Source organism: Symphalangus syndactylus, chromosome 2 (assembly GCF_028878055.3).
Source record: "Symphalangus syndactylus isolate Jambi chromosome 2, NHGRI_mSymSyn1-v2.1_pri, whole genome shotgun sequence".
Classification (NCBI taxonomy): Eukaryota; Metazoa; Chordata; class Mammalia; order Primates; family Hylobatidae; genus Symphalangus; species Symphalangus syndactylus.
In genome coordinates this window covers 6,358,898-6,386,084 of record NC_072424.2, presented here as the reverse complement: position 1 = coordinate 6,386,084, position 27,187 = coordinate 6,358,898, and the positions used below count along the sequence as shown (strand labels likewise).

Sequence of the window (27,187 nt, the reverse complement as noted above, 5' to 3'; positions counted from 1 at the left end):
CTCTGGAAATAAGATGTAAAGAAAAATGTCGTTTCTAGCAGAAATGTGGCTTGACTAAAAGTTAACTTGTGAAAAAAAATGAAAGGACCTTTGTCCATTTAAGATTCTATCAACCTTGGAGCAGCCCTGAGGGCTCAGCCGTCCTCCAGCTCCCACTGGAGCCGTGAACATTTGGCAACGTCATAAATGAGTGTGGCCGTGTCCAGCCATAAGCGGGCATCGGGCCGGATGTGCTGGAAACTCCTCGGAGCAGGAGAGCAAAGCCCTTGGCAGCAGGTCCTGGCCCATGGCAGGCAGCAGGTCCCGGCACTGTGGTCTGAACGTAGGACACCCACAGCAGGTCCTCCCCTAACCCCAGTCAGGGCCCTTGCTGGGCTATTTTGTTGCTTATTAGAAGAAGTGCCTTTTCTCTGCAGTTTAAAACAGTAACAACACAATCTCAACTTCTGGAACGTATTTTTGATTCAGATGCCAACAATTCTCATGAATAACAACTGATAAAACCTTTCAGCGTGTTACAGATTCCATTGGGTGACCTCAGGTTCACCCGAACGGTACCTGCGGCTCACGTGTTCAGTGATTTTCAAAAAAATCTTCCCCAAACGCACATTAGGGTGTGAGTGTGTGCAGTGTGGAAGCTCCCCCAATACACATTCAGGTGTGAGTGTGTGCAGTGTGGAAGCTCCCCCAGTACACATTCAGGTGTGAGTGTGTGCAGTGTGGAAGCTCCCCCAATACACATTCAGGTGTGAGTGTGTGCAGCGTGGAAGCTCCCCCAATACACATTCAGGTGTGTGGGTGTGTGCAGTGTGGAAGCTCCCCCAGTACACATTCAGGTGTGAGTGTGTGCAGTGTGGAAGCTCCCCCAGTACACATTCAGGTGTGAGTGTGTGCAGTGTGGAAGCTCCCCCAAACGCACATTCAGGTGTGAGTGTGTGCAGTGTGGAAGCTCCCCCAATACACATTCAGGTGTGAGTGTGTGCACGGCCGGAGCTCCTGCCACACTCGGTCTCGTTGTTGTCTTTCAGGTCAGCAAAGTGGAACGCGAGAAGAACCAGGAGCTGCGGCAGGTGCGCGAACATGAGCAGCATAAGACCGCGGTCTTGCTCACGGAGCTCAAGACAAAGCTGCACGAGGAGAAGATGAAGGAGCTACAGGCCGTGCGTGAGACACTGCTGCGGCAGCACGAGGCCGAGCTGCTCAGGGTCATCAAGATCAAGGACAATGAGAACCAGCGGCTGCAGGCGCTGCTCAGTGCCCTGCGTGACGGCGGCCCCGAAAAGGTCAAGACCGTGCTGCTGTCTGAGGCCAAGGAGGAGGCCAAGAAGGGGTTCGAGGTGGAGAAGGTCAAGATGCAGCAGGAGATCTCCGAGCTCAAGGGCGCCAAGAGGCAGGTGGAGGAGGCGCTGACGCTGGTGATCCAGGCGGACAAGATCAAGGCCGCGGAGATCCGCAGCGTGTACCACCTGCACCAGGAGGAGATCACCCGCATCAAGAAGGAGTGTGAGCGGGAGATCCGCAGGCTGGTACGTGGGCAGGCAGGGGCGGGCGTGGGCGAGGGTACAGGTGTGGGCTCAGGGAGCACGCGGGCAGCACCTGGGCGGCTCTGGCTTCACCCCCCATGACATTCTCAGCACAGGCTCCTCATGCCACCCCTGTTGGTTTTGAGGACCCTAGAGTCATGAGACCACTAGAAAAGGTTCAGACCCACAGTCAGGCCCCCACAGGGCAGGCCTGACTCTCACCTCCCCTTTTCCACAAACACCAGCTCTACTCTCTTTCTTAACTTGGGCCAGAGCAGGAAACCTAGAAATTGACACTGCCCATCCACACCGCAGGGTTCACGGACACCTCTTCTTAGTGTCCCGGGTCACACCTGACACCAGGCAGGGCTCAGTGTTTCACAGCAGGAGTCCCACACATCCTCATGGGGGGACTCAGAGGGAATTCTCCAGTGATTCTCCAGTTGAACTCACTGGATCCAGAGAGGCGAGACCAGGAGGCCCCGGGGAGTGGGATGGCCCCCGGCTGCCCTGAGGTCCCCGTCTCTGCAGAACCATTGCACTTGGGCTGGACCAGATGAGCTGCCGGTTTTGTGGGTCAGTGAGGTCTAACGTTGGCACCTGATGCATCCTAGTAGCTCCAGGGACCTGGGCACCCATGGCAGGCACCAGTAGAGTCGATGTTCTCAAGGGCCTGGGGTTCAGCTGATGAGAATGTCCAGGGATTGCAAAGAGACTGATTGCACCCGATGCCCCTTGTCCTTTGGAGAGGAGACTGTCCTGTGATTTTCGGGGAAATGGAGCTCTATCTTAGAGGTGGGTGCCCCAGCCCTGTGCCTCTTCAGGACCCGTGAGGCCCAGGCACCTTGGTGGGATACAGTGGTCTTTCCACGGGGTCAGCCTCCCTCTCTCTGCTTCCCGGGGCCTCCGGTCTCCAGGGATGGCCTCCAGGCTCGGCCAGCATGTGGAACTCCCAGAGAGGGGCAGCCGTGCTCCACACCTACAGCCAGGAAGGGAGAACCAGCCATGGTGGAATAAATATGACCTTGCCACGGTGTACACATGGGTGCCCGCAAACGTGCCTAACCTGGGTGATCCCCTTCTTTTCCAAAGTGGTCCCTGTTCCAACCTCCCCTATACCTCTTCGCCCCATCCCGAGCCATATATCGATGTCACCTTAGCAACCCAAGGACCCGGCCCAAGCCAGCACTCGTAAGAACCGGGTGCTTTCTTCGCGTGATGCGATGCTTGCTTTTCTGTGCGGGGAAGGAAGGAAGCGTTGCCACTGTCCCAGGAAGGTGGAAGGGACAGGCAGCTGCCTCTGCCCAGTGCCACACGACCCTTTCATTTGTCTTGGTTGGATTCGATGCTCTCAGTAGAGGAGGACAGCTTTTTTCTTAAGTAAAGGCTCATAACAAACCAGCGGTTCCCTGCCATCCCCTCTCACCCCCGATCTGAGCCCCAGAGGCAGCTACTCGCAATTCCTCTGGCTGATTCTTCTGGATTTCGTTTCAAATTTTCAAAAGCATGCTCTAACCTGTGTCTTCACTCTCCATCCTCACCAGATCTCTCCCCATCATACAGGCATTTTTTGCAGCCAGGGTCAAGCCGGTCCTAAAACTTACACCAAAGTGCAGGTGTGTTCCCCGTTCTGTGGGTTATCTTTTCTTGTTCTCAGCAGCAGCATGTTGTGATCTAAGGTATTAAATTTTATAGTAAAACAGTCTAATTCATTTATCTTTCCCTTTAGGATTGGTACTCACTTTGTCTTGTTTAGGAAATCTTTTGATCCCAAAGTCGGGAAGCTTCATCTTTTAAAAATGCTATAGTTTCGTCTTCCATACTTACGTCTGTAGCAGCCCTTACTTCAAAGACCATCTCCCCCTTTCCCACAGCATCTCTCTGCCAGATCGCACCTGTTCTTACAAGAGTGGACTTCTGGTGTGTCTCATTGTCAGCCCCTCCTCCGCCCTACTTTGTAGTAATTATTCTAGCTTTATAAAAAGGCTTCATTTCTGGAGTAGCACGTTCTCCCGCTTTGTTCGCCTTAAAGAGTAACCTGCCTCTTCTTGGCCCTCTGGAATTCCATATACATTTCAGAATCATCTGCTGTAAATTAAAAAAAAAAAAACTGTTGGAATTTTGGGTTTTTAACCAAACTGTTCAAGGGTAAATTTTAGCAGAGGGTATAATCATGACTCTCATGGAAACTATACAATGAACACATGTCAAAGATTTTGTTAACTCATTAACTGATGAGGAAACAAGATGTTACAACCAATTCAAATGAAGATTTGACCCACAGAGATTCACGTTTCCTGCCTGACAAAACCCATTTGCATTCCCGTGAGCAGGAATCGTGTCCATCTCTGCCCAGGAAATGCACACTTTGCTCACACTCTTCTCCAAGTTTAACTTTTCTTTCCATGGAGTCGTAGAACAGCCTAGTCAGAGACAAAGGCACAGGCCTCCCGGGGTCAGGTCGTCCCCAGGGCCTCTGGCATTCCAATACAAGGACAGTCAGAAATCTTCTCTTGCCTGTTGCAAAGTCTACATGGTCTTCTCCTACAGAACCCGTAGATTTGGGACATCTCCTTTATTTACTGTTTCGATGCTTAAACCCCTGTCAGTGGGAAGACAGTGTTGCCGGTGAGAGCCCCCGCCCCACCACCAACATCCAGGAACTCGGTCTGCTTGGGTCCTGCGGGGGAGGGATTGGCTGGGGGCTCACATCCCATCTGCGGCATGACTCGCCTCTTCCCCCAGGGGTGGCTGCTGGAGCCCCAGCTCAGTCCGCATAGCTGCTGGGATGCACTTCCTTCTTCCAGCCCTGACCACAGCTGCCCAGGCCTCACCAAGGACACAGCTCCCATTAGTTTACCCTCAGTCCCGTTCCCAGAGCCCAGCTATCTATCTGTCTATATCCTGGTTTTGTGCAATTTAAATAAAATAACGAAAAACCCAGGGAGTACTTGGCTCTGTGCCCAGAGCACAAGAGGTGCCCTGAGGACATCAGCTGTGGTGAGAGGTGCCCTGAGGGCGTCAGCTGTGGTGATGGAGCTTCTGGTGGCATCAGGAATCCAGCCACCGGGACCCTTTCTTCCTGGGGACCCTGTCCCAATGGGGCCCCCTTGCCTAACTGACAAGGGCCCCCGGACTTCAGATCTTCTCTTTTAAGGCCGTCATTTATGAGAGAACACCCCGGCCTCTAAAATCCAGTGGTGACATGCAGGGCCGCTCCCCGGGCCCAGCTGTGAGGGAGTGTCTGGAGTTAAATCTACGCGTGAGGTGGAGGGGCTGGGAAAGCCAGGCAGGTGTACGGCCGCTCGAGCTGTGGGGGCTGTGTCACAGCGTGGTGTCCAGCCTGGGGACAAGGGGCAGCTTCGTGAGGATGGGGAAGCCGCTCAGAGAGGGACTCGAAAGAGGGCTGGGACAGAAAAGTGGGAGGAAGGTGGCCCAGAGGTGGCCCAGTCCCAGGGGACTGGGGGCGGTCAGAGAAGAGGCAGGCTAGGGTGAGGGTGGGGTCCAGAGGCAGGGCTCTGCCCTGAGTGTCAGCAGAGCCACTAGAGCTGGGGGTGCAACGCGCTGCTGCACCTTTAAGCCTGGGGCCGGACGGTGGCCTCCCGGGCCTGGCAGGAGCTGCAGGCGGGAGGAGCATCATTCCCAGGTTCCAGGACAGCCACCAACCCAGCTCACAAGGCCTCAGCAAGGCTAGGTGGGCGACAGAGGCCTCGGGTTCTCCCACCGAGAGACAGTTACTATTACAGCTGAAAATATCACATAACCTTGGTTCCTTACATCAGGCAAACATTTTGCTGTTTCTGTGGCCATAGCACGGGCCGGCACCTGAGTCCTAGAATATTGTGGTGTGGGACGCTCGGCCTCGCCGGGCCCTGGGTGAGGACATAGCGGGTCAGGGATGGATCTCTGCTGCAGGGAGCAGCAGCCTCTGGGAGGAATCGATCTTTGCTCACAGTCAGACATTGCTCCCTCGAGAGCTGCCCCATGTTGGCCCCCACCCCCAGGTGTGGGCACATAGCCATGGCCCTGGGAGGGTGGTATCTGAGTCTGGGGACGGGCAGGCCTGGGGATGGAGCACGGTAGATGAGGCTGGCCTGACCGGGACACTGTGGGAGCTGGGGGTTTCCGTGCCTCCCTTGCTACTTAGCGCCACATGCGTGGCCACAACCCCAGCAAGGGTGTGCTCTCTGAGGGCGCTGCTTCTATGGGGTGGAGCCTGTCCCACCAAGGTCCACCCTGAGGACAGTCGCGTCTGGCAGGGCCGGTGAAGGAGGGAGGGTCTGAGGGAGTCCTGGGTGTTCAGCACACACTCAGGACCTTCATCTTCTCTTCCCAAAATGGACCCCGTGATTTGAGGTTCTGCCTCCCTAACTCTGGCCAGCAAAGCCTCCTGTCTTTACTTTGGGTCTGTTTTGTTCACCACTCAGTCCCCAGCACCTACGGTAGGTGTTCAATAAATTTTTGTTGAATGGATTTCAACAAGAGGTGGCCCATTGGTAAAGAGCACAGCACCCCCGTCCCCACAAAGGCCCAGAGTCAGAGGCCTCCCCAGCCCCCCGGTCGGCTCCCCGGCTGTTGAGGCCCTGCCTGCCACCTGTCCCAGCACCCCAGCCTTGGCCCAGACACCAGCCTGACTGTGGGTCTTCTGGGCCGAGGCTCCTGGGTGCCAAGGGGAGGCTGTTGCCATCTCAGGGGCCCACTGGGTACCTCAATTAGCCCTGGATGGGGAGAGACTGGAGGGGCCACACAGCAGGGCAGGGACTGGGCAGGGCCATACCTGCTCTCGGAGCGTGGAGGCTTTAACAGGCAAGCCCCCTGTCTTGTCCTGGGACCCTAAGTGCAGGCCTGGAAGTGTGGCACCTGGTGGGGGCTCAGGGTCTCAGAGAGGAAGCCAGGTGGAGGGGAGACAGGAGAGGCCTGCAGGGTGGGGATGTGGGAGCCGACAGACACCCCAGATAAGCACGGTCACTGCTGCCAGGGCAGGGCTGGGCACAGCAGGGCTGCGAGGCTGCACTCAGGGCAGGGCTGGGCACAGCAGGGCTGCGAGGCTGCACTCAGGGCTGGGCTGGGCACAGCAGGGCTGCGAGGCTGCACTCAGGGCAGGGCTGGGCACAGCAGGGCTGCGAGGCTGCACTCAGGGCAGGGCTGGGCACAGCAGGGCTGCGAGGCTGCACTCAGGGCTGGGCTGGGCACAGCAGGGCTGCGAGGCTGCACTCAGGGCTGGGAACAGCAGGGCTGCGAGGCTGCACTCAGGGCTGGGCTGCTGGAGAAGCTGGGTTATCCAGCGGGTCAGGGACGCCCTCTCCCTGCCCAGAAGGTTGTGGTGGGTGACACTCGGGTCAGAGCTGCTGCTCTGCCCTGTACGCGTCAGAATGCCTTGGGTAGGGAGCTCAGGAATCACCCACTGGCCCAGGGCCCATCATCTTCAGGCCCCAATGATTCCACTGTGCAGACCCCTTGATTTGACAGCAGGGGAACCTGGAGCCTCGGAAGCCTCCGGGGCCAAATCCTCCTCTGCCCGTGGCCCACTCTGTGCTCCTGGAGAAGCTGGGCTCCAGCGGCTTTCTTGGCCAAATTTCTACTCAAGTCACACGTGGAAGGGGCGAGGCACTTCCCACCCACAGGTGCGATGACCAATGCCCCATCCTGCCCGCGCATCTGGCTGGTGACAGGCTCTGAGGACAGGGCCGAGCTGGGGCCCCAGGAGCAGCCGCGTGGCAGATCTGTGCCGTGTCATCACAGAGCCTGAGAGAGCTGTCTGGGTGCACGCAGCTACTGCATGCACGCTCAGCGCGTTTGCTAAAATACAAGCTCAGACGTTGTTAAAGACTCTATAAATCCAAAGAATTACAGGCAAAAGCCAGTTTCTCCTTTCCCATAAAGATCTGTGATTTCTAATGTTGGTTCCTCCTCCCCCAGTTGTCTAGACAGCTAGTTAAAGTGGAATGCTAATGTACAGCAGTAATTAAAACCCCATGCAAATATGGCTATAAAAATGAGGTCAGTTTCTCCCCAAGTGCTATTTTGGGGGCGGGGGTGGGAGGAGTAGCCTGTCCTTGCTTTTTGCCTGGAGACCGGCGTCAGGTGAGTGGCCGAGAGCTTGTGCCAGGCCCTTGCTCTCTGATGGTGTTGCGCAGAGCCTGGGCATGAGAGTGTCTTCAGAAACGGCGTTGCCGAGTGCAGCAGCAGCAGCTTCCTTTGCGCCCCAAGCCTGGCTCCCACACGAAGCTTTGGTTTTGCTGAGGACCCCAAATTGTGATTTCCAGCCACCCACAGCCAGATGCAGCATCGGCTTCTGGGGCCAAGCCTCACCCTACAGGTGCTTGCCTTGCAAATGATGAGGGGGTCCCTGAGGTAAGGCCCACCCTTGAGTAGCTGCCCCCAGTCCTGGCTGTGGACGTCCAGAGACACGTGCTGGGGACGAATTTGGGAATACTGAGAGCCTTTACAGTCCCAGGGCGCAGCTGTGCCCACAGCCGAATTAACCCAGAATTTCCAGAGGGTGACGCCTGGCATCAGGGTTCGCTTTTCTTTCCATTTTGTGGATGTTAAGGAAACGTCTACAGAGAACAGGCTGAAATCTGGAGGAAACACGCGATGACCTGGGGCTGTGTCCCTGTGACCCAGCACTGGGTGGGGGCCCAGCAGGGCTGCCCCTCCCGGCAGCACCCATCCTTCCCCTGCTGCTTTGCCCACCCCAGGGCGTCACAGCCGAGCCGGCCACGTCGCCTACATCCATTGCCACACGGTCACCCGTCCCACCCCGGCACATCACAGCCGAGCTGGCCAGCCGCGCCATACACGTCCACTGCCACATAATCACACGTCCCACCCCAGCAGATCACACCTGAGTCGGCCGGCCACACCGCACACGTCCATTGCCATGCAGTCACCTGTCCCACTCTGGCACATCACAGCCAAGCTGGCCGGCTGTGCCATACATGTCCTTTGCCACGCGGTCACCCGTCCCACCCCGGCACACCACAGCTGAGCCGGCCAGCCGTGCCATACACGTCCATTGCCACGCGGTCACCCAACCCACACTAGCACATCACACCTGAGTCGGCCAGCCGCACCGCACACGTCTATTGCCATGTGGTCACCTGTCCCACCCCGGCACATCACAGCCAAGCCAGCCAGCTGTGCCACACATGTCCATTGCCACGCGGTCACCCGTCCTTCTGTGAGAGGCATTTGAGTCATGTCCCACACTTGGCTGTCATACGAGCACCTGTCACATCCTGGGTGGCCACATGCATGCTTTTCTCTTGTGCATTCATGGGGTGATGAGGGGAATTGCGGGGTGATGGGTCGGGTAGATGCTTCGCCTCAAGACAGAAAAGCCATTCGGCTGGTGGGCAGAGGCCCCCCTCGCTCCACATCCTCGTCAGTGACAGTATTGCCATTTCTTTAGGACAGCAGCAAGAAAGAAGCTGGCCGTGCCACTGCCCATCTGCATGTCACCTTTCGTAATACACCTGCTCATGTCTTCCCTGCTGTTAAGCCAGAGTATTCACCTTCTCTCTGCTGATGGCTTCTCTCAGTTTGTGGCTGACCCAGTTGTCTTCCTCATGCTGGCTTTGGATGAAAGAAGTTTGGCATTTTAAGGAAGCCCAATTTGTCGGTTTCTTTTGTGTGCTGTGTGTGTCTGGTTTGGACTTCCTCTACCCCTCTGAGGGCGTGAAGGTGCCCCCTCCGTGTTGTGCAGATGCCTTATTGTTTTTCTCTTAACATTTAATTCTATAATTCATCCGAGTTCAGTTTTTGTGAATAGTATGAGATGGGTACATGTTCCCTGCTTGCCATGTGGATATCCAACTATTCCAGGACCATTTTTCGAAAAGACTGTCCTTTCGCCCTGAACTGCGATAGCACTTTGGTCATGTATCAAGTGAGCCCACAGATGCGGGTCTCTTTCCAGGCACCGTGACATTCTCCTGGTCTGGTGCTCTACCTTGCGTCATTAGTACCACGTCTTAGTTCTGACACTTTAAAGAACATCCTGACATCTCGTCATCTAAGTTCTACAACTTCCTTCTTTCCCTTCTTCAAGATTGTTATTGCTTTTCTGTATGAAACTTAAATCAGCTTGTCAGTATCCACAGAAAAACTGGCACCTTGAACCTTAATGAACCTCGTGTATTTACTGTTGGATTTTCTCTTCTCTCAGCCATGTTTTGTAAATTTCAGTGTAGAGGTCTTACGTATCATTGTTATAATTATTCGTAAATATTTAATGTTTCATGCTATTATAAATGGTCTGCTTTTCAAATTTTAAAATGTTATTTTCCAATTATTTCTTGCTGCTATACAGAAATACAATTGATTTTTATATTGATCTTCTATCCAGCCTTGCTAAATTCACTTATTCTAACAACTTGTTTGTATATTTCAAAAATATTTTCCATGTACATAATCATGTTGTATGTGAACAAAAGCAGTTTTGGGGGTTGTTTTTTGAGAGATAAGTTCTCATGATCGTATCTCACTGCAGCCGTAAACTCATGGGCTCACGCAGTCCTCCCGCCTCACCTCCCAAAGTGATGGGATGACAGGAGTGAGCCACCATACCTCATCCCGAAGACAGTTTAAGTCTTCCTTTCCAAGCTCATACCTTTTGTTTTTCTCTTTGCCTTAACGCACTGTGAAGGCCCGCAGTGTAACTTTGAACAGAGAAGTGTTGAGAGTGACCTCCCCCGTCCTAATTCCCAGCTGCAGGTGAAAGTATCAAATATTCATTTCACCGACTGTGATGTTAGCTGCAGGTTGCTTAGTTTGTTTTGGTTTTGTTTTTGGTGGGTTCTTTGGCAATACTTTTTCTTTTTCCCCGGACACGGTCTCGCTCTGCCACCCAGGCTGGAGTGCAGTGATACGATCACAGCTAACTGCAGCCTTGACCTCCCAGGCTCCCACCTCAGCCTCCTGAGTAGCTGGGACTACAGGCACATGCCACCATACCTGGCTATGTTTTAAATTTGTTGTAGAAACAGGGTCTCGCTTTGTTGCCCAGGCTGGTCTTGAACTCCTGGGCTCAACTGATCTTCCCAAAGTACTGTGATTACAGGTATGAGCCACTGTGTCCAGCCAGCAATACTCTTCATCAGATTAAGAAAATTCCCTCGTATTCCTACTTTGCTAAGCATTTTTTTCGTGAATGGCTATGGAATTCTGTTAAATGCTTTTTATGCATAAATCAGAACAATCATGTGTTTTTTTCTTCTGTTGATGAGATGACACGTTAATTGGCTTATAAGTATAAAATAAGCATTGTGTTTTTGGAATAAATTTTACTGGGCCATGATATATTGTCCATTTTATATATAAGTATACACTGGATTTAGGATTTTTTTCCCACTTTTTATAATGTCCTTGCCAAGTTGTGGTATCTAGATTTGGCTGGCCTCATAAAATGATTTTGGAACTATTTTCCGTTTTCTGTTCTCTCAATGAGTTTGTTCAATGTAAGTATATTTCTTCCTTAAGTGTTTGGAAAATTCACCGGTGAAGCTATTTGGGTCGGGAATTTTCTTGTGATATATTTTTAAATTATGAATTAAATGTATTTAATATAAACTTCAGATTTTATTTTTACGTTGTTTGGTAAAATAGATTCTTCAAGGAGTATGTTCAGTTCATACATGTCTTCCCACTTATTGACATTAGACTTTTTTCTTTTTTCGAGATGGAATCTCATTCTGTTGCCCAGGCTGGAGTGCAATGGTGCCATCTTGGCTCACTGCAACTTCCACCTCCTGAGTTCAAGCGATTCTTCTGCCTCAGCCTCCCGAGTAGCTGGGATTACAGGTGTGCGCTACCATGCCTGGCTAATTTTGTGTGTGTGTGTGTGTGTGTGTGTGTGTTTTAGTAGAGATGGGGGTTTCACCATGTTGGCCAGGCTGGTCTTGAACTCCTGACCTCAGTTGATCCACCCGCCTCAGCCTCCCAAAGCACTGGGATTACAGGCGTGAGCCATGGCACCTCACTGCTTGCTAGCCTTTTCATCAGAGCTTCTTGTTATCCATTCACTGTCTCGTGTTTCATTCCTGATGCTGGGAATTTGTGTTCTTCTCTCTCTGTTTTTTACTCTCATCCCCCTGCTCCATCTTTTTTCCTCCCTCCCTCTCTCTACTCCTTGCCTCAGATGGGGTAATCCCATGGGGTTATCCAACCATTGTATGGGATTATCTCCTTTTTTGTCAACATTTAGTGTTATTCCATTAGTAGTTACATAGAAATATTAATATGTATCCTTAACTACAATCTATCATAAATTAGTAATTTTGCCATATACCCAAAATACAAGTACCTTATAAGGCAATAGGTCAACTCCATTTACCCACTTCTCCTAGGATTGTCATATATTTTACTTTGACACATATCATAAGCCTCCAAAGAAATGGCTTTTGCTGTTCCCATAAGCAGCCAATGGTCTTTTATATTTATATCTTGAGAATTTCTCATCTGCAGTCTTTTCCCTTCAGCCTGAAAGATTCCCTTTAGAATTCTTTGCATTGTGGGTGTATTAACAAAGGACACTCTCCACTTTTGTCTAAGGACATCTTGACTTGCCTTCATTTCCAAGGATGTATTCATCGAACCTGGAACTCTCTGAGTGTCTTTCTTAACACTCAAAAGATGTCCGGCCAGTGTCCTCTGATTTTGTTAGTTTCCGTTGAAAAGCCAGCCATCGCTCTTAGAGTTGTTCCTTCAGGCAATGTGTCTTTTTTCCTGTCTACTTTTAAGATATTCTCTTTAACTCTGGTTTTCATCAGTTTCAGTATGATGTGTCTAGGCGTGTTTTTGTAATTTAAAAAAATACTGCTTGGGGACAGCTGAGCTTCTTGAATCTGAAAGGATATATTTCACCAGATATGGAAAATTCTTGACCATTATTTAGTCAGATATTACTTCTCCTCCTTTCTCTTTCTGGGATTCCAATCACATGTATATTAGACACTTTGACTATACCTTACATTTTTCTTGAGCTCTATTCTATTTTATTTTTCTATTTTTCCTTTTGTGCTTTGGTCGGATATTTTCTATCATTTTATCTTGGGTTTGTGATTATACTGTGTCCAGTCTGCTTTTAAACCTTCGTAATGAATTTCTAATTTTAGACCTTGTATGTAGGATTTGAGTGTGCCTACTTAATTCTTTTTTACAATAGATCCTAATTCTCATTTGAATTACTGCATTTTATTCATTTTCTGTCTCTATTAGAAAAATATTATAATGTGTTAATTACATTATTTTTAGTGAGTTAATTATGATGATTTAAAAAGTTCCTATCTGCTTACTTCAATATCCTCATCATCTCCGAGTCTGTTTCTATCAATCACAATTATTTTTTAAGCTCTTATTGGCTAACTCTAGTCATCTGTTGATTTCTCGTCATAGACTTAGCTTCATTATTGGTTATTTTTCCCTGCTTCTCCACGTGTCTTAATGATTTTCGTTATATTCTTGGCACTGTGGGTGCATGTGTCTAATGATGTTCATTATAGTCTTGGCACTGTGGGTGATGTGTTGTGAGGCTGCACATTATGTTATTGTTGTCTAGAGAATGTTGAGTTTTGTTCCAGCAGATGGGTACTGACCAGCAGACTACATGGATCCTTTTGAGGTGTGGTTTCAGGCTTTGTTAGGGAAGGTCTGTTTAGTTTTCCCTTAATATGAAGTTTTAAAATCCCAGGACATTGTCCTGCCCCTGGAGTGTAGCCTTTGCAGGGTCTAGAGAATTCACTAGGATCTTCTATTCTGTCTGGGCTTGAATTGCAATGTCTTGACAGCCATGTGCAACCACGTACATTTCTACTTACCATTCAGATTCTCGGGAACTGTTTCCTGCAAGGCCTCTGGGAGTCCTGCCTTGGACATGTACAGCTTAGCAGTGGACCAAGGACCTGAGGGAATCCTTCATCAGATCTTCGGCATTCCTTTTCTGCCATTCCCTCCTCCACTCTGCAAATCCCAGCTGCTGTAGCAGCCCCAACCAAATTCTGATCTTAGTGTCCTGCAACAAAAGAGACCTCTGCGGCTGGGGCTCCGTTTCCCAGGAGAGAGGTTGTGAGAACACCCTCAGGGAAAACGTTAGGGGAGATGGGGCCCCGTGATGAGAGGCACTGATCTACAGGCTCAGGGATCTCCCTGTGGACAGCGGTCTCGGGCTGTGACGCTGTGTGTCCGGGGTCCTGGGCTGACAGGCACTGCTTTCCTTGTCTCCTTCTCCCGCCCCTGCGTTGTGTATCTTGTTCAGCCTCTAGAGTTGTTCACCACAGAAGGGTAAGTCTAATGCCACCTACCCCATCACGTCTGGAACCAGAAGTTTCTGGGCATCAGTACTTTTTTTAACCGAAAGCTGCTTCGGTGATTCCAGCACGAGACCACCAGGCTAGGGAACCACCTTCTCATGGTGTTGGCAGATTATCCCATGATTGAGGGGGACCTGGACGTTCTGTCTAGAGAAAAATTCCCAAGGGTTAATTCCCAGACATGCAGTAAGTTCTGGTGTCTCTGGGACATCAAGGGGCTTGGGCTCCTAAAATGTCACATTTCCCTCATCACACGAGCTCTCCTACCCCGCCAGAGGCTGAGGGAGGCTTGGCGGCCTCTTCTAGCACCTCCAATGCACCCCCGCCCAGGTCTCTGCTTTCTCACAGGGAATAATAGGACCAGGCTCTGTATCTCATCTGTGTATTTTTTTTCCCATCTCCCCCACTCATTCTAAGCTCTTGGGAGCTGGGTGATGGGGGTCCTTCCTTCTCTCATCAAGAACCTCCATGCTAGGAAAACAAGCCCCAGCTAGGACAAAGCACATCTCCTTCCCTATCTCTAGCACATCCGCTGGGAGCAGCAGCATTTTCTGTCTCATGAGGCGCATTCGTATGCTCAAGTCACCACCCATGGAACCAAGAGTTGATGCTGAGGGAGGGATCCCCTAAGGTGCAGACCCCTCTGGAGGAAGAGGTGGTGTGAGTGATGCCTGCCAGACATGAGGGCTCCCTGCACAGGCCCAGTGTTTGGAAGGATCCTGGCTCCATGGTCCCTGGGTCAGGAGACCTGCTGGGGGGTTGCAGGTGCTCTGCCAACACCTTAGGCAGTCACCTGTCTGCAGCACTGAGGCGTGGTCAGCCCAGGTTGGGAGCAGCCACAGCTGCCAGTGACCATGCTGGGGTGATGACGTGCCCTGTGTAGTGAGCATGCTTCATGGCTGTGGCGGGACACACGTGTGCAGGGAGCTCAGCACTGTGGGGCAGTGGTGAGATCATGTCCATGGGCTTCACAGCAGGGAAGCTTGTAAAATGCAGCTTCCCAGGCTCACCCTAGAGGTTCTAACTGCGTCTCTTGGGGGGCTCAGGGATCTGCCTGTGGACAGCTGTCACAGGTGGCTGTGATGCTGCATGTCGGGACCCCATGCTGAGAGACACTGTGCGGGGCATGCCCGGGGGCAGGCAGGGTGGAGGGGCATCTTCTCTCCTCCAGCCTCAGCGTCGACCTGCACATCCCCCGCCCTGGAGACTACTGTCCCAAGGGGCTTCTCTCCAGTTTCCAGGCATCCTCTGCAGCTGGGAGTGAGGGGGTCCTGAGGGGTGGGGAAGGCAACAGAGGGAGCTCATGGGGTGAGGGAGTATGGGGGCGTTGTGGGGAGACAGGAGTTCAGGGGATGAAGAGTGTGGGGAATAGTTGGGGGGCAGGGAGATGGGAGCTTATGAGGTAAGGGTGTGGGGGGCTGGGGAGATAGGAGCTTATGGGGTGAGTGTGTAGGGGCCTAAGAGACAGAGGAGTTAAGGAGTGAGGGTGTGGGAGATGGGAGCTCTGGGGTGCAGGTGTGGGGCCCAGGGGAGATGGGAGCTCTGGGGAGATGGGAGCTTATGGGGTGAGGGTATGGGGGCCTGAGAGACAGGGGACCTAAGGGGTGAAGGTGTGGGGCCCGGGGAGATGGGAGCTGTGGGGTGAGGGGCGGGGGCCTGGGGAGATGGGAGCTCTGGGGTGAGGGTGCGGGGGCCTGGGGAGATGGGAGCTCTGAGGTGAGGGTGTGGGGGCCCGGGGAGATGGGAGCTCTGGGGCACCCGGGGGCTCCAGCAAGGGTTGTGGATCCTGTTCTTAGTGCCAGGGGAGGATGTTTTATGACAGCCTCTGACTCTTGTTTGTGGAGCTGACTCTAGGGTTGTGAGTGGAGCAGCTTGGGTAGGCACAGGAGTGGACACAGGGCGGCCGTTTGGAAGCCATAGCGTTCGTCCCAGTGGAAGATGCTGGCAGTGGGGTGATGCTCACAGCCTGGTTTACCAGGACGCCTGTTTCAGCTTTGAACATCCCGTGTCCAGGGAGCCCTCTCAGTCCAGAGCCCCCTGGGAGGGCTCTTCCCCCGGGTGTCTGTGTGGGTGCAGGTGGGACAGGAGACAGGTGTGCCACCCCCCACCCACAGCCCCATGGGAAGAAGTGCAGGGTGGGGTACGGCATCTGCACAGGCATGGGAAGCCCCGAATCCTGCCCTGCCTGCTGCTGGAAACAGCCCACCGTGAGCAAGGCGGGGGCTCCTGATACAAGAAAATCTTGTCTGAGTCTGAGAGTGTAAATGCCAAGCCGCAGGCACAGCTGCTGATGGACACGCTCTTATTTCACCGGCCCCATTCCCACTAACTGACTGTGTTGCCTCTTTCAGCATTGCTGTGTGCAGAGAAAATGGGGATTTAGCAATTAAGGATTTATTTTCTTCTGTTCAGCTCATCACTTGTTCCATCCGGGCTAATTAGACATCTCATTTCTTTGTTTCCAAGCTAATTTCAGCAATAGCAGATTTATTAGCTTGTTTAAACCTCAAACAATGGGTAAAGCAGCAAGATAGCCCATTCTGCTCTGTTGTTTGAAAATATATTTCAAACTGAGTCGTTCATCCCCGAAGACCTTGTCTTCTCATAAATCTAGCGCCGTGGATAATGACGCCCAAAGTGCTGAGCGTGTCTGTCTGAAGAGCGGGGGGCTGTCGGGTCTGCTGTGCCCGCGTTCTGGCTGGCGCATTCCTGCCTGGAATCAGGGCGGGGTGCTTGCAGGCAGCAGCTGCTGTATCCCCGGAAGGAAGGGCTTCTTCCCTTCATAGGTTGAGCACAAAGCGCAGCGTTGTAGGGAGGGTGGGGAGGGCCGCCGACCCTTTACAGCCACTGGCGGGGCAGGCATCCTGCACACCCCTGGGCTGCCGTCTCACCCCGAAAGCCCCAGCTCGCAGCCAGATTAATGAGCAATGTGGCTCTGCCTGAAGACAGCTGTGCGGGGCCCCGGCTTTGTAGCCATGCCCAGAAGCACAGGGGCGGTGTCCAAGGACCACAGTGGTGCCCCTACGTTGCACAGCCCTCCCCTGGGGAGTGGGCCTGGGCTGGGGAAGGGGTAGCACTGGCTTTCAGGCCGGAATTTCTGTTCCCCATGGTCTCCCCTGCCTGTTTAGGGAAGAAACTTGCCCATGGCACCTTCCTATTGGCAGAGTGTGGATAACTTGGGTGTCCTCCTCTCTGTCCAACCTACAGCAGAGGCAGGAGCTGGAAGTGGTTTCTGCCCGACCCTGCTAGAAAGCACCACCCCCGTGTGCACCCAGGGCCCCGGCAGGACAGCACGGAATGGGGTGCCTTGCTGAGCACGCAGAGCCTGGGGACCGCCAGGAAGGAGTCTCCCGCTGGCAGCAGCTCTGTGTAGCCGGCTGAGCCAGGGCCTGCTGGGAGCCTGGGTGTCGTGCCTCAGCCCAGGGCCGCGGGCTCCTGCTCGGTCCAGGATGCTTCGCTTTTGCTTCCGGTCTCAGAGCCCAGAGCCTGGCAGGGCTGCGCCCGTTTCCATGGTAACTGCAGATCCGTGTCCTGCCGCCTGTGTGATTGTGTTCTGTTCTCCTTGTAGATGGAGGAGATAAAATTTAAAGACAGAGCAGTCTTCGTGCTGGAGAGAGAGTTAGGGGTTCAAGCCGGGCATGCTCAGAGACTGCAGCTCCAAAAAGAGGCTCTAGATGAGCAGCTGTCCCAGGTCCGAGAGGCCGACCGGCATCCGGGCAGCCCCAGACGGGAACTTCCTCATGCAGCTGGTGCAGGAGACGCTTCAGACCACTCGGGAAGCCCTGTAAGCACCTCCCAGGCCCGCCGGCCCACCCCGTGTCACAGACAGACCCGGCCATGTGTCTGCATGGCCCTGCATGGGCCACTCCCCCAGGAGACCAGAGCCTGAGCTGAGCCAGCACCCTCCTGTCTGGGCACCTCCCCACCCAGCCTGGCCCTAGGTGCTCAGCTCCTCTGGCTCTGGCCCAGGGGGCTGGTGGACTCTTCTCCTTCCTTTCTGTCAACATAGCATCAGCCCCGGCCCTGTCACCCTCCTGTGGGCCCCAGCCTCATCACCCTTCCGTGGGCCCCGGCCTCAGGCTTCTGCTGCAGTCCATGGCACTTGCTGGCCCGGGGTCCGGCCCTGGGTTGGTGGGAGGTGCTGGGTATGCGCTGCCGCCATCTCCAAGCACACGGCCTCTGGCCCGGGAAGGCTGGCGCACCGGCTCCCTGCCCACCATGTGCCCGGCTGGCCCCTCAAGGGTGATTTCTGGCACTCTCATCACCAGTCACCCTCCCACCTGCTTCTCATGTGATCATGCCACTCTCCGCTCCTCCCTGGGCTGCTCTGTCGTGTGGGGTCTGCCGACCACCCTGGGCTGAGTTCCACCCGCTTCCTTGCTGCCGCTCCGCACTCACACCCTCTGTCGTGGTTCTGGGACGCCCTGGGGGATCTGAAGTCCAGGGACCCTCCAGCTGGTCCTTCTGGGTCTTTGACCCCGAGCCTCTCCTGCACCTGTTGAATGAGGAACTTGAATCGGGTCCAGGACCATCCTGGATGCTGCTTGTTCGCTTTGAGGATAAAACTGTGTGTGAGCTGAGCCGGTCCTAGGACAGCGACATTTCAAGGATAGAAAATATTATTTTACGATCTCATTCAGACGGCTTCACTGAATGAGATCCAGCCCCTCCTGCTGGTGTGTGGTAGACTACGGCATTCACTCCAGAGAGATTTGAAACCGGATTCAAATGTTTTCGCCAATTTTTGAGTGAAGTTCCAGGGGTCCCAAAAGTGGCCCTTTAGAAGCCCCATTGGAAGGGAGGTCACCTCTTTTGGAAGTCTCCAACAAGTGTCTTTCCCATGCTCATGTCATCGTACCAGAGAAATGCCGCCCCGTGGGGTAGGGGGTGCACGCTCCTGAAGGGGCAGCGGCAGGGGCCAGGCAGAGGGCTGGGAGCTGGCAGACGTCTTCCTGGCATCACCCACACTCGCGGTTTCTGCATTTGCACACCCCCGCCCTCTCCATCTGCATCCTTCCAGACATGTCTGCTCCTTTTCATTATTTTACTTTATGTTATTTTAAAATAGTTGTTGTGTCTGAGGCAGGGTCTCACTCTGCCCGTCGGTTCTGTTGCCTCACGCAGTTGCAGTGACCACGGTGCCGGGCCGGGTGCCTTTCCCCAGGGGGGTCCGAACCTTCCCGGCAGCCGCGTGGAGGCAAAGGCGCTCATCCCACGGCAGGGTTTTGGTTCCCGTAGCGTGCTGGGGTTTGCAAAGGTTTCCCAGGCCTGTGTGTAGGAACAGTTATTTGCAGTTGATTTTTGTTTTAGGAACAGCAGTTGGATGAAAAAGATGCCCGGCGCTTCCAGCTTAAAATCGCAGAGTTAAGTGCGATTATCCGCAAACTGGAGGACCGTAACGCCTTGCTGTCGGAAGAGAGGAATGAGCTGGTGAGCGCGGGCGGGGGCTTCTGGCTCCTGGGGGTTTGTGACTGCGGAGTTGGGGACGGACCTAGGGGGCATCCACTTTCAAAATTCCTTGCGAAAAGGAGTGGTGGTTGCGAGGACCGGCCTTGCGCCGAAGTCTCCTGACTGTGTTCCAGTTGAACTTTATTAGCACAAACAGGTAAGGGCCACATTTGCCCCTCAAGGGCTGGTTGACTAACCCCAGCTCTGCGTTAGTGGGGGCAGAAGCCTCCTCCGTTCTGCAGGTGATCTGGGATGTGCAGACGCGGCCCCTCAGTGGGGCTGTCGCCATTGGTCCTTATAGCCACTGAGATTTCCAGGTAACTCGAGACCCTGGAGGGTGCGTGAGCTGTCGCGTGTCTGCAAGGGTCCAGTGGGCTGGATGGTTTTACCACAGCCCTTCTTGGCAAAACAAGGTGCTGGCCCCAGACTGCTGGTCTTCATCTTCATCCCCATCTGTCAATGGGACAGGACTCACCCCCAGGGATGCTGAGCCCAGCCCTGAGCTTGGGTTCACCAGGGCACTGGGCGAGTGGGTTCACCCAGGCGCTGGGCCAGTGGGTGCCACTTGGAGGCATGGACTTCCCAAATAGAGGGCTGGGAACTGCGTTGTTGCAGCCCAAGCTGTGGTCAGTCTGCCGACTCTGTGTGGAGACCTGCTGGTTCCCTGTCACTTAAAGAACAATCACATAGTGCAATTAATTTTGTCTTTCAGTTAAAGCGTGTAAGAGAAGCCGAGAGTCAGTACAAGCCTCTGCTGGATAAAAACAAGCGCCTCAGTCGCAAGAACGAGGATTTGTCTCACGCTTTACGCCGAATGGAAAACAAGTTAAAATTTGTCACCCAGGAGAACATAGAAATGGTGAGGGGGTGGGGGGCCCCGTGGGGCCACGGTCGCACCCGAGCTCCAGGCAGCATCTCCTCCCTTCTCCACGCGAGATTTAGCAGGACAGCCGGTCCCGGGCAGGTGGCCAGGCCTTCTGCTGGAGTCTGGCCCCTTCATGTTTGAAGGGGAGCAACCGCCAAGTCCAGCCCTGGGGAGGGGAGCCTTGGAGGAGGCCCTGACCTTGCAAAGGACGCGGCTGTGGGGCATCCCCTCCCCAGGCCTGTTTGCCAGCATCTCACTAGAGGGCCTGGAACAGGCGGCCTCCAACTCGGAAAATCCCAGGCGAGGGTAGTAAGAGGCTGCGGGGTCCCGGCTGTTGGGGAGGAGAGGAGGCCTGGCACACAGCACCAAGCAGGAGTCGGGGGCAGGGGGTCTCTGCTCCACCAAGGCCATGAGCCGGGAGCGGGGGGCCGTCAGCCGGTGTCACCGCATTCCCCTGCCCTGAGGACCCCGAAGGCCATGAAGCCAGAGTTTACTCAACAAGTAATTCAGCCGGACATGGGGGAGAGGCGCCCTCCTTACCCCTCTCTATGGAAGCCCCCTTCTTTTCACACTGAGTTAAAGTCAGGAGGGATTTGGGAGCGGTGACCACGTGGGAAATGGGCACGGACAACCCAGCGTCAGCTTCAGGGCTCTGAGCGATCCCCTCCAGCCGTGCTTTCTGGGAGAACAGCAGGGCCCATGCGTGTCTGTCTGGGATGCACAGACCTGCCCTTGCTGCGGGACTGGGCCCACACATAGGCCTCATTTCCCCGGGGACTCTGCAGCTGGGCTGTTCCGAGGCCTGAGCAGAGGCCGCCAGCCGGGCAGCTGACAGTGGGCAGCGCGGGTTGAGGGAGAAGACCCCCCCCCCCGCCCACTGTGTTCAGCCAGACCCCTTCACTCCCCAACTTGTGATGTGGGCTGCTTGGCATTTCAGAGACAGAGAGCCGGAATCATACGGCGACCCAGTTCCTTGAACGACCTGGATCAAAGTCAGGATGAGAGAGAAGTCGACTTCTTGAAGCTTCAGATTGTGGAGCAGCAAAACCTCATAGATGAACTGTCTAAGGTACCCGGCGGGCTGTTTGCTGCGGCCCTGTCCTCTGGCTCCCAAGGGGCTTGGGTAACAGGGACCCTGAGCAATTCTGTAACATGCTGTCCTCCTTTCCTAGACCCTTGAGACCGCTGGCTACGTGAAGAGCGTGTTAGTAAGTACGGTCAGCGCCTGCTTCCCCACGCCTCCGCTCCCCGCGCAGTTGCCCGTGGGACCCATTCTGTGCCCAGGGCTCCTCACAGACCAGACAGAAGCAGCCGCGGCAGCCTTTGGGGTGGATTTTGTTGTTGCAGTGCCACCTGGCCAAGGCCGTGCACGGGTGGCTGATGCCCTTTGGTGTGGGTCAGACAGGAGCCAGGGACACCCACTCATGCCCCAGCTGAGACAGCACCAGCTTGGGACAATCGTGTTTCTGAGTTAATGGCCAGGGTCAGACGGCTGCCCTTCTCTGGCTGCTCACTCCACCATGCATTTCTCCCTGGCCAGCACAGACAGGCAGCCGCAGCCCAAGACGTTCACCATCACGGCCACGAAACCACAGCATGGGTTCCCCGGAGAGCAGCAGGACCCCAGTCTCCTTAGTATTTTAAGGGTGTCAGTCCCCACACAGATGTGGATGCCACCCCTGCGGGGTCCAGAGGGGCCCTGGCCATGAGTCCCCTTCCAGCTTCCCACAACTGTGTGCCCCTCAAGTCACCGGCCCCGTGTGGGCCCTGGACGCATTTAGAAGGGGAGTTGGTGGACAATTGAGCAAGACAAGCTCAGAGCCCACCTAACCGGGGAGCCGCCCATGTCACCCTGGAGACAGGAGCCCCCCGAGCAGCAGAGCTGGAGCAAGGGCCTCCTGCTGTGGTGTGGGGACAGCCAGCCCGGACACCGTCTTCCCTGTCATCCAAATGATGGCACGTGGGCAGTGAACCGTGGACTGAAACTGATGGAGCTGTCCCACCACTTACACAACCTCCTCAACTGGCTTCTGCAGGAGCGGGACAAGCTGTTAAGATTCCGGAAGCAAAGAAAGAAAATGGCAAAACTTCCCAAGGTAAGGAACAGCACACCGGCACGTGTGGAGAGAACGCCGGGTGTGTGTGCAGAGGACCACACCTGTGTGTGTGGAGAGGGGTGTGCCAGCGTGTGTGGAGAGGGGTGTGCCAGCGTGTGTGGAGGGCGCCGGGTGTGTGCGCAGAGGACCGCGCCCGCGTGTGTGGAGACCACTGATGTGTGTGGAGGGCGCCGGCATGTGCTTAATAGGAATCAGTCTTTGGAGATGAAAAAAAAATTTATTATTTCTAAAAATTGTTACCACGAAATGACCAAAATAGGACCCAAAGAAAATATTGTTTATCACCTTTAATAAACTTGTTTCTTTCAAATTTCCAAGAGAAGATAGGAATTGGTAACAACCATACCAGCAACACTAGCAATGAAGAGGTGCCGGCTCTGGTGTCCTCACTGCCTGTGCGGGGTCCGAGTCCCCACGACCTGTGAGATGCACGGCTCTGAGGACAGGCGGCTGCGGCTGCTCACACTCACCCATCCTGGCTGTGCCACACACCCCGTGCTCGCCTGTCCCGCCGTTCACCTTCCTCGGCCACACCTGCAGGCTGTGGCAGCCTCATCCACAGGCCCCACAGGGCAGACCCACGTCCCCAGGAAATGTGAACACCTGTCATCATTTCTTTACAGTAGAATCCTTCGTGATAAACCTGTGATTTTTATTAAGGGAGCCTTTGGAGCAGCTGCCAAAGGACCTAACTCATCTCCTGCTTTATGTTAACAGTGTCTGTGTGTGTGTGTCTGTGTGTGTGTGCATGTGTGTTTGTGTGTATGTGTGTTTATGTGAGTGTGTACATGTGAGTGTATGTGTGTGTGTATGTGTGAGTATGTGTGTCCATGTGTATGAGTATGTGTGTGTGTGAGACTGTGAGTGTGTGAGAGTGTGTGTGTGTGGCTTTTAAGCGGTCAGCAGTGTTTTTTCGCTGTTAGACTGTTAGATGCTCCTCGGTCACGGACACCTGCCCTCCAAAAGGTGGGGAGGAGGAGCTGTCCAGGCTTTCCCCGCTCGGGCCCCCTCTGGGTTTTGGAAGTGTCCGGCAGATGCCTTGGCCCTGCGAAGGGAGGGTGTGGGGAGGCACACAGGACAGGGGCCAGCGGTTGGCAGGGGGTAGGGGAAGTCAGGTGGCTCTGGGGTCCCTGAGGGAGTTTTGCTGGAAGGTTCTGGCAGAAGAACTGGGAGGAGACCTGGAGGCCACCGTGGCCACGGCAGAAGGGCCTGAAGAAGATAACGGGCTTTCCATTTTGTAACACTTCTAAACCCAGATGAGGAACCCTGCGATTGTCGAAGGCAGGGGTGAGGGGACCCTAAGGATGCAGACATCGGGGTGAACCTGGGGGGGCGGTCCCTGAAGGCAGGGCCTCTCACAATAGCTAGCGGAGGACCCCATTTTTGTTTTTATTCTAATCAGTCGAGGACTGAAACTTTAAAAGATAGAACAGAAATGCATCACTGGGAATGAGATCACACAGGGAAGGCACCCACCATTGATTCTGTTACCCCAGGCACCACCCTCAGGGAACCGCAGGGACGGTGCCCCACGAAGGGCCTCATTCCCCACCATCAAGGGCAGGGCCAGGACCTGCTCATCCACGGGACTCCAGGCCCCTTTCCCACCCACCCCGCCAGTCTTGCTGCAGAGCCCCCTCACACCCAGGCCACCTCCTCGGCCTGTGCCAGGGCGGCCAGGGACAGAGATGGGAGTGTGTTGCATGGTGGGGCTGCGGCCCCCACCGTTGGGCAGCAGGAGGAGGTGGCGGGAGAAGGTGGCTGTGCCTGGGTCTGATTTGAACTGACACATTGCATTTCGGTCACAAGCCGGTTGTTGTGGAGACCTTCTTTGGATACGATGAAGAGGCTTCCCTGGAATCCGACGGTTCCTCCATCTCTTACCAAACAGACAGGACGGACCAGACCCCGTGCACCCCAGACGATGACTTGGAGGAGGTAACGAGGGTCTCCTGCTGGGCCCTGGGCTTGGCTGGGCATGGGCTGCTGGCTTTTCACAGGGAAGCCCTTGGCGGCCCTCACTGGCACTGACCCGCTGATAGCCAACTCGGGCACGGTGAGAAGCTCCCATGACGTGGCTCGGGGTGTGGGCTGAGGCCCGCTCTTGCTCCCATGAAGGCCAAACCATGCCACCTCCTGCCATTGAGGCTACACCCCTTCTGCACAGGCGCATGGCGAGCTCTCCCTTCCTAAGGGGCCTCCCCAGGAGGGTCTGAACCACTCATCAGGGAGTTTGGTCCTAGTGCCAAGAGCACATTAGGGTGAGAGGGGTGTTGAGCGGGAGTTTTCTTTGTGGTAACAGCACAGGCGTTTCTGCCCACCAGCCCCTTCTTCCAGAAGGACGGCTACCCTCAGGTCCAGGCAGCCATTTCAGCACCAGGTCGGGGCTTGGTGTTGTGGGACCCAGGCCCTGTTGCTGTGGGACAAGGAGTGGGGTCCGCAGCCAATGGTGCAGCCAAGGATTGGGCCTCCCGTGGCAGACCCTGGAGGGTGGCCCAATGGCCACAGACCTCTTGAGGGATCTAAGACGTCCTCTCAGCCTCAGGTGCAGGGTGGGGCAGGGGAACTGGGCCAGGCTGAGGCTTCTGAGCTCAGTCACTCCTAGACATGGCGAACCCTTCCAGCCCCGGGGGCCCACTGGGACCCTTTGAAGGCAGCAGCAGGCTCACCTGTCTTCTCCGTGGGGTGGCGGGGGGCACTGCAGCTAGCAGGGTGAGCCTGCAGGAGTGCGCCTGGGAGGAGACATGCTGCCTGGGGTACTTTACCCCCTTCACAAAGCCCAGCTTTCTTCCCAGGATGTGTTTCAGCAGAGCAGAGCGTGTGCTGGTTGGTAACAGAGGGTCTGCTGGGTCAGGGCAGCCTGGCTGGCAAGTGGGAGCCCCAGCCGAGCCCCTGGCCATGGCCACCAGCCCAGCAGGCTCACCCTGGCCTCGGCCGTGCAGCCAGCTCAGCTCCCACCCCAGGGCTCGGTGCTCCCCTCCCCAGGGAAACCTTTCCCCAAACAGCACTGAGTCCCCAGGCAGCTGCCCCTCCCTGCACACTGGAGCAGGTGCCCTCCCTCACGCTGCTAGAGAGACCCCCCCACACACACCGTTTGGTGTCTGGGGAGAAGGGAAGCCCCACGGCGCTGTCGTCGGAGAAGGTGCTGGCCACTGACGCTGTGTCTCTGTGCGTGTGTGGCGTCCGTGTCTCTCCAGGGCATGGCCAAGGAGGAGACGGAGCTGAGGTTCCGGCAGCTGACCATGGAGTACCAGGCCCTGCAGCGCGCCTATGCCTTGTTGCAGGAGCAGGTTGGAGGGACGCTAGACGCAGAGCGAGAAGTTAAGGTCTACGTGACTTCCACCGCGCGCGTTCCGGCCCCCCTCATGCCTTCCTGCTTGACCCCATGGCCTGGGCTGGGACACCCCCCTCGCCAGCCTTCCTGGACCCGGGCCCCTCCTCTCCTGCCCTTGCCTCTGGTCCTGGTGGTGCCCGTGGAAGCCGATCAAAACCAGGGATTGGGGAGCCCGGTGCTGGGAGTTGGCCCAGGTGGGAGGGACTGGCCCAGAGCGGCGCCAGGCACAGGTGTGAGTGAGGGTCCTGGGGGAGACGGGGCGGTAGTGGTGGCAGGGGCCCACAGCGCCCAGGGTGGGTCTCCTTCCCGACCTCCTCTTCCACTCTTGGCAGCGTGGCGATGACCCATGGCATCATCGAGCTCGGTGTTGAAACTTGTGGAGGTCATTCATCCTCAAAGGCTGAGCTCACACAGGCTGTGCCTGCCCTGGCCCTGGCCCTGGCCCCTCTCCCTGGCCCCTCTTCCCTGGCCTCCCCACTGGGCAGGACCCTGGCAGTCGTGTCCCTCCGCCCACTTCTCTGGCTCACCTTTGCGTCGTCCCCCAGGAAAGGCCCCAGTGTGGCTGGTGGGTGCCCTCTGCGGGCCATGGAGGGCAGTGCAGGCACCAGGCCTTGTGGGGAGAGCACGGGTCATGGGTCGGGGGTCCTCTCGCCGCCCCACCCTCCCATACTGAGGCTCGGAGGGGAAGCCACTGGAGGACCTGTACCTGGTACCCCTCACAGCGAGACGGGCTGCTTTCTGGGGGAGCTGAGGGGTTCTCCAGAGCGGGCAGCTGTGGGGTGTGGGGTGTGGGGTTCCCGTCGGCCTCCCCACCCCACAACCACCCTGCAGGGCCAGAGACGCCAGTGTCCGGCGATTCTGCAACTTAGGGTGGCTGAGCTGGGTGGGGGACGGGCCTCTTGGGGGCGAGGGGAGAGTGTCCGCAGAGCACCCCCAGCATGGTCCACGCTGGTGCCCCAGGGAGCCGCCGGCCTCACCCTCTGTCCACCCAGACCACCCTGGTGACGTGGCTGGTTTCCCTCCTGCCTTCCTGGCACCTCACTGGGGACGTCTGTGATGAAAATTAAGAGAAAGCTCTGCCCTTCTGTGCCCTCCTCCTGTCCTGAGTTGGGGGGCCTGGCCCTGGAGGAGACTCGCCCTCCTCAGGCTCAGAGAGATTTGTCTGCGTAACTGGGGACTTTAAATATCGCCACTTTCACTTTGACTTAATTTTCGCATGACTCTTGGGGAAAGGAAAAAGTCAAGGCCTCGGTTCAGAGCATCATAAAGCATGGCAGCCCCGAGACATCCCAGAGCCTCATGGGCCCAGCCTTTCTCCCTCGCAGCAGGGGTGGGGCAGCAGCCACTTCCTCCTGGCCAAGCTCGCCAGGAGCTGGAGGAAGCGCCCTGTCTTCCCTTTTTCCTGTCGGTGCCAGAGAAACATTTGCTCGGGGGCCACATGAAAACAAAGAACTCAGAAGCTTTGCTTAGAGAGTAAAAATGTCTAAATTGCATGTAAAAAAATTTTTAATGTCATTTAGAATCAGGAAAATCTGATGCCAAGAAGTGCTGCATGATTATTTTAAAAATTGGAAGATACAGAAAAGATT

At 55.2% G+C, this 27,187-nt stretch overlaps 1 protein-coding gene across 12 annotated transcripts in view; it reads left to right on the top strand.

Annotated features, from left to right (window-relative positions):
• The window catches only part of JAKMIP3 (Janus kinase and microtubule interacting protein 3), a 166,600-nt gene that overhangs the window by 97,753 nt on the left and 41,660 nt on the right, over positions 1-27,187 (top strand). For 8 of the 12 annotated variants that reach the window (XM_055245199.2, XM_063616498.1, XM_063616499.1 and 5 more), the window contains 9 exons: positions 1,029-1,526; positions 17,403-17,618; positions 19,145-19,264; positions 19,995-20,141; positions 21,085-21,216; positions 21,320-21,355; positions 22,184-22,243; positions 24,074-24,202; positions 25,462-25,590. In XM_055245199.2, the coding sequence (XP_055101174.2) occupies positions 1,029-1,526; positions 17,403-17,618; positions 19,145-19,264; positions 19,995-20,141; positions 21,085-21,216; positions 21,320-21,355; positions 22,184-22,243; positions 24,074-24,202; positions 25,462-25,590 (1,467 nt within the window). The remainder of the gene's footprint in view (positions 1-1,028; positions 1,527-17,402; positions 17,619-19,144; positions 19,265-19,994; positions 20,142-21,084; positions 21,217-21,319; positions 21,356-22,183; positions 22,244-24,073; positions 24,203-25,461; positions 25,591-27,187) is intronic. The other 4 variants (XM_055245233.2, XM_055245225.2, XM_063616502.1 and 1 more) reach the window with 3 other exon arrangements.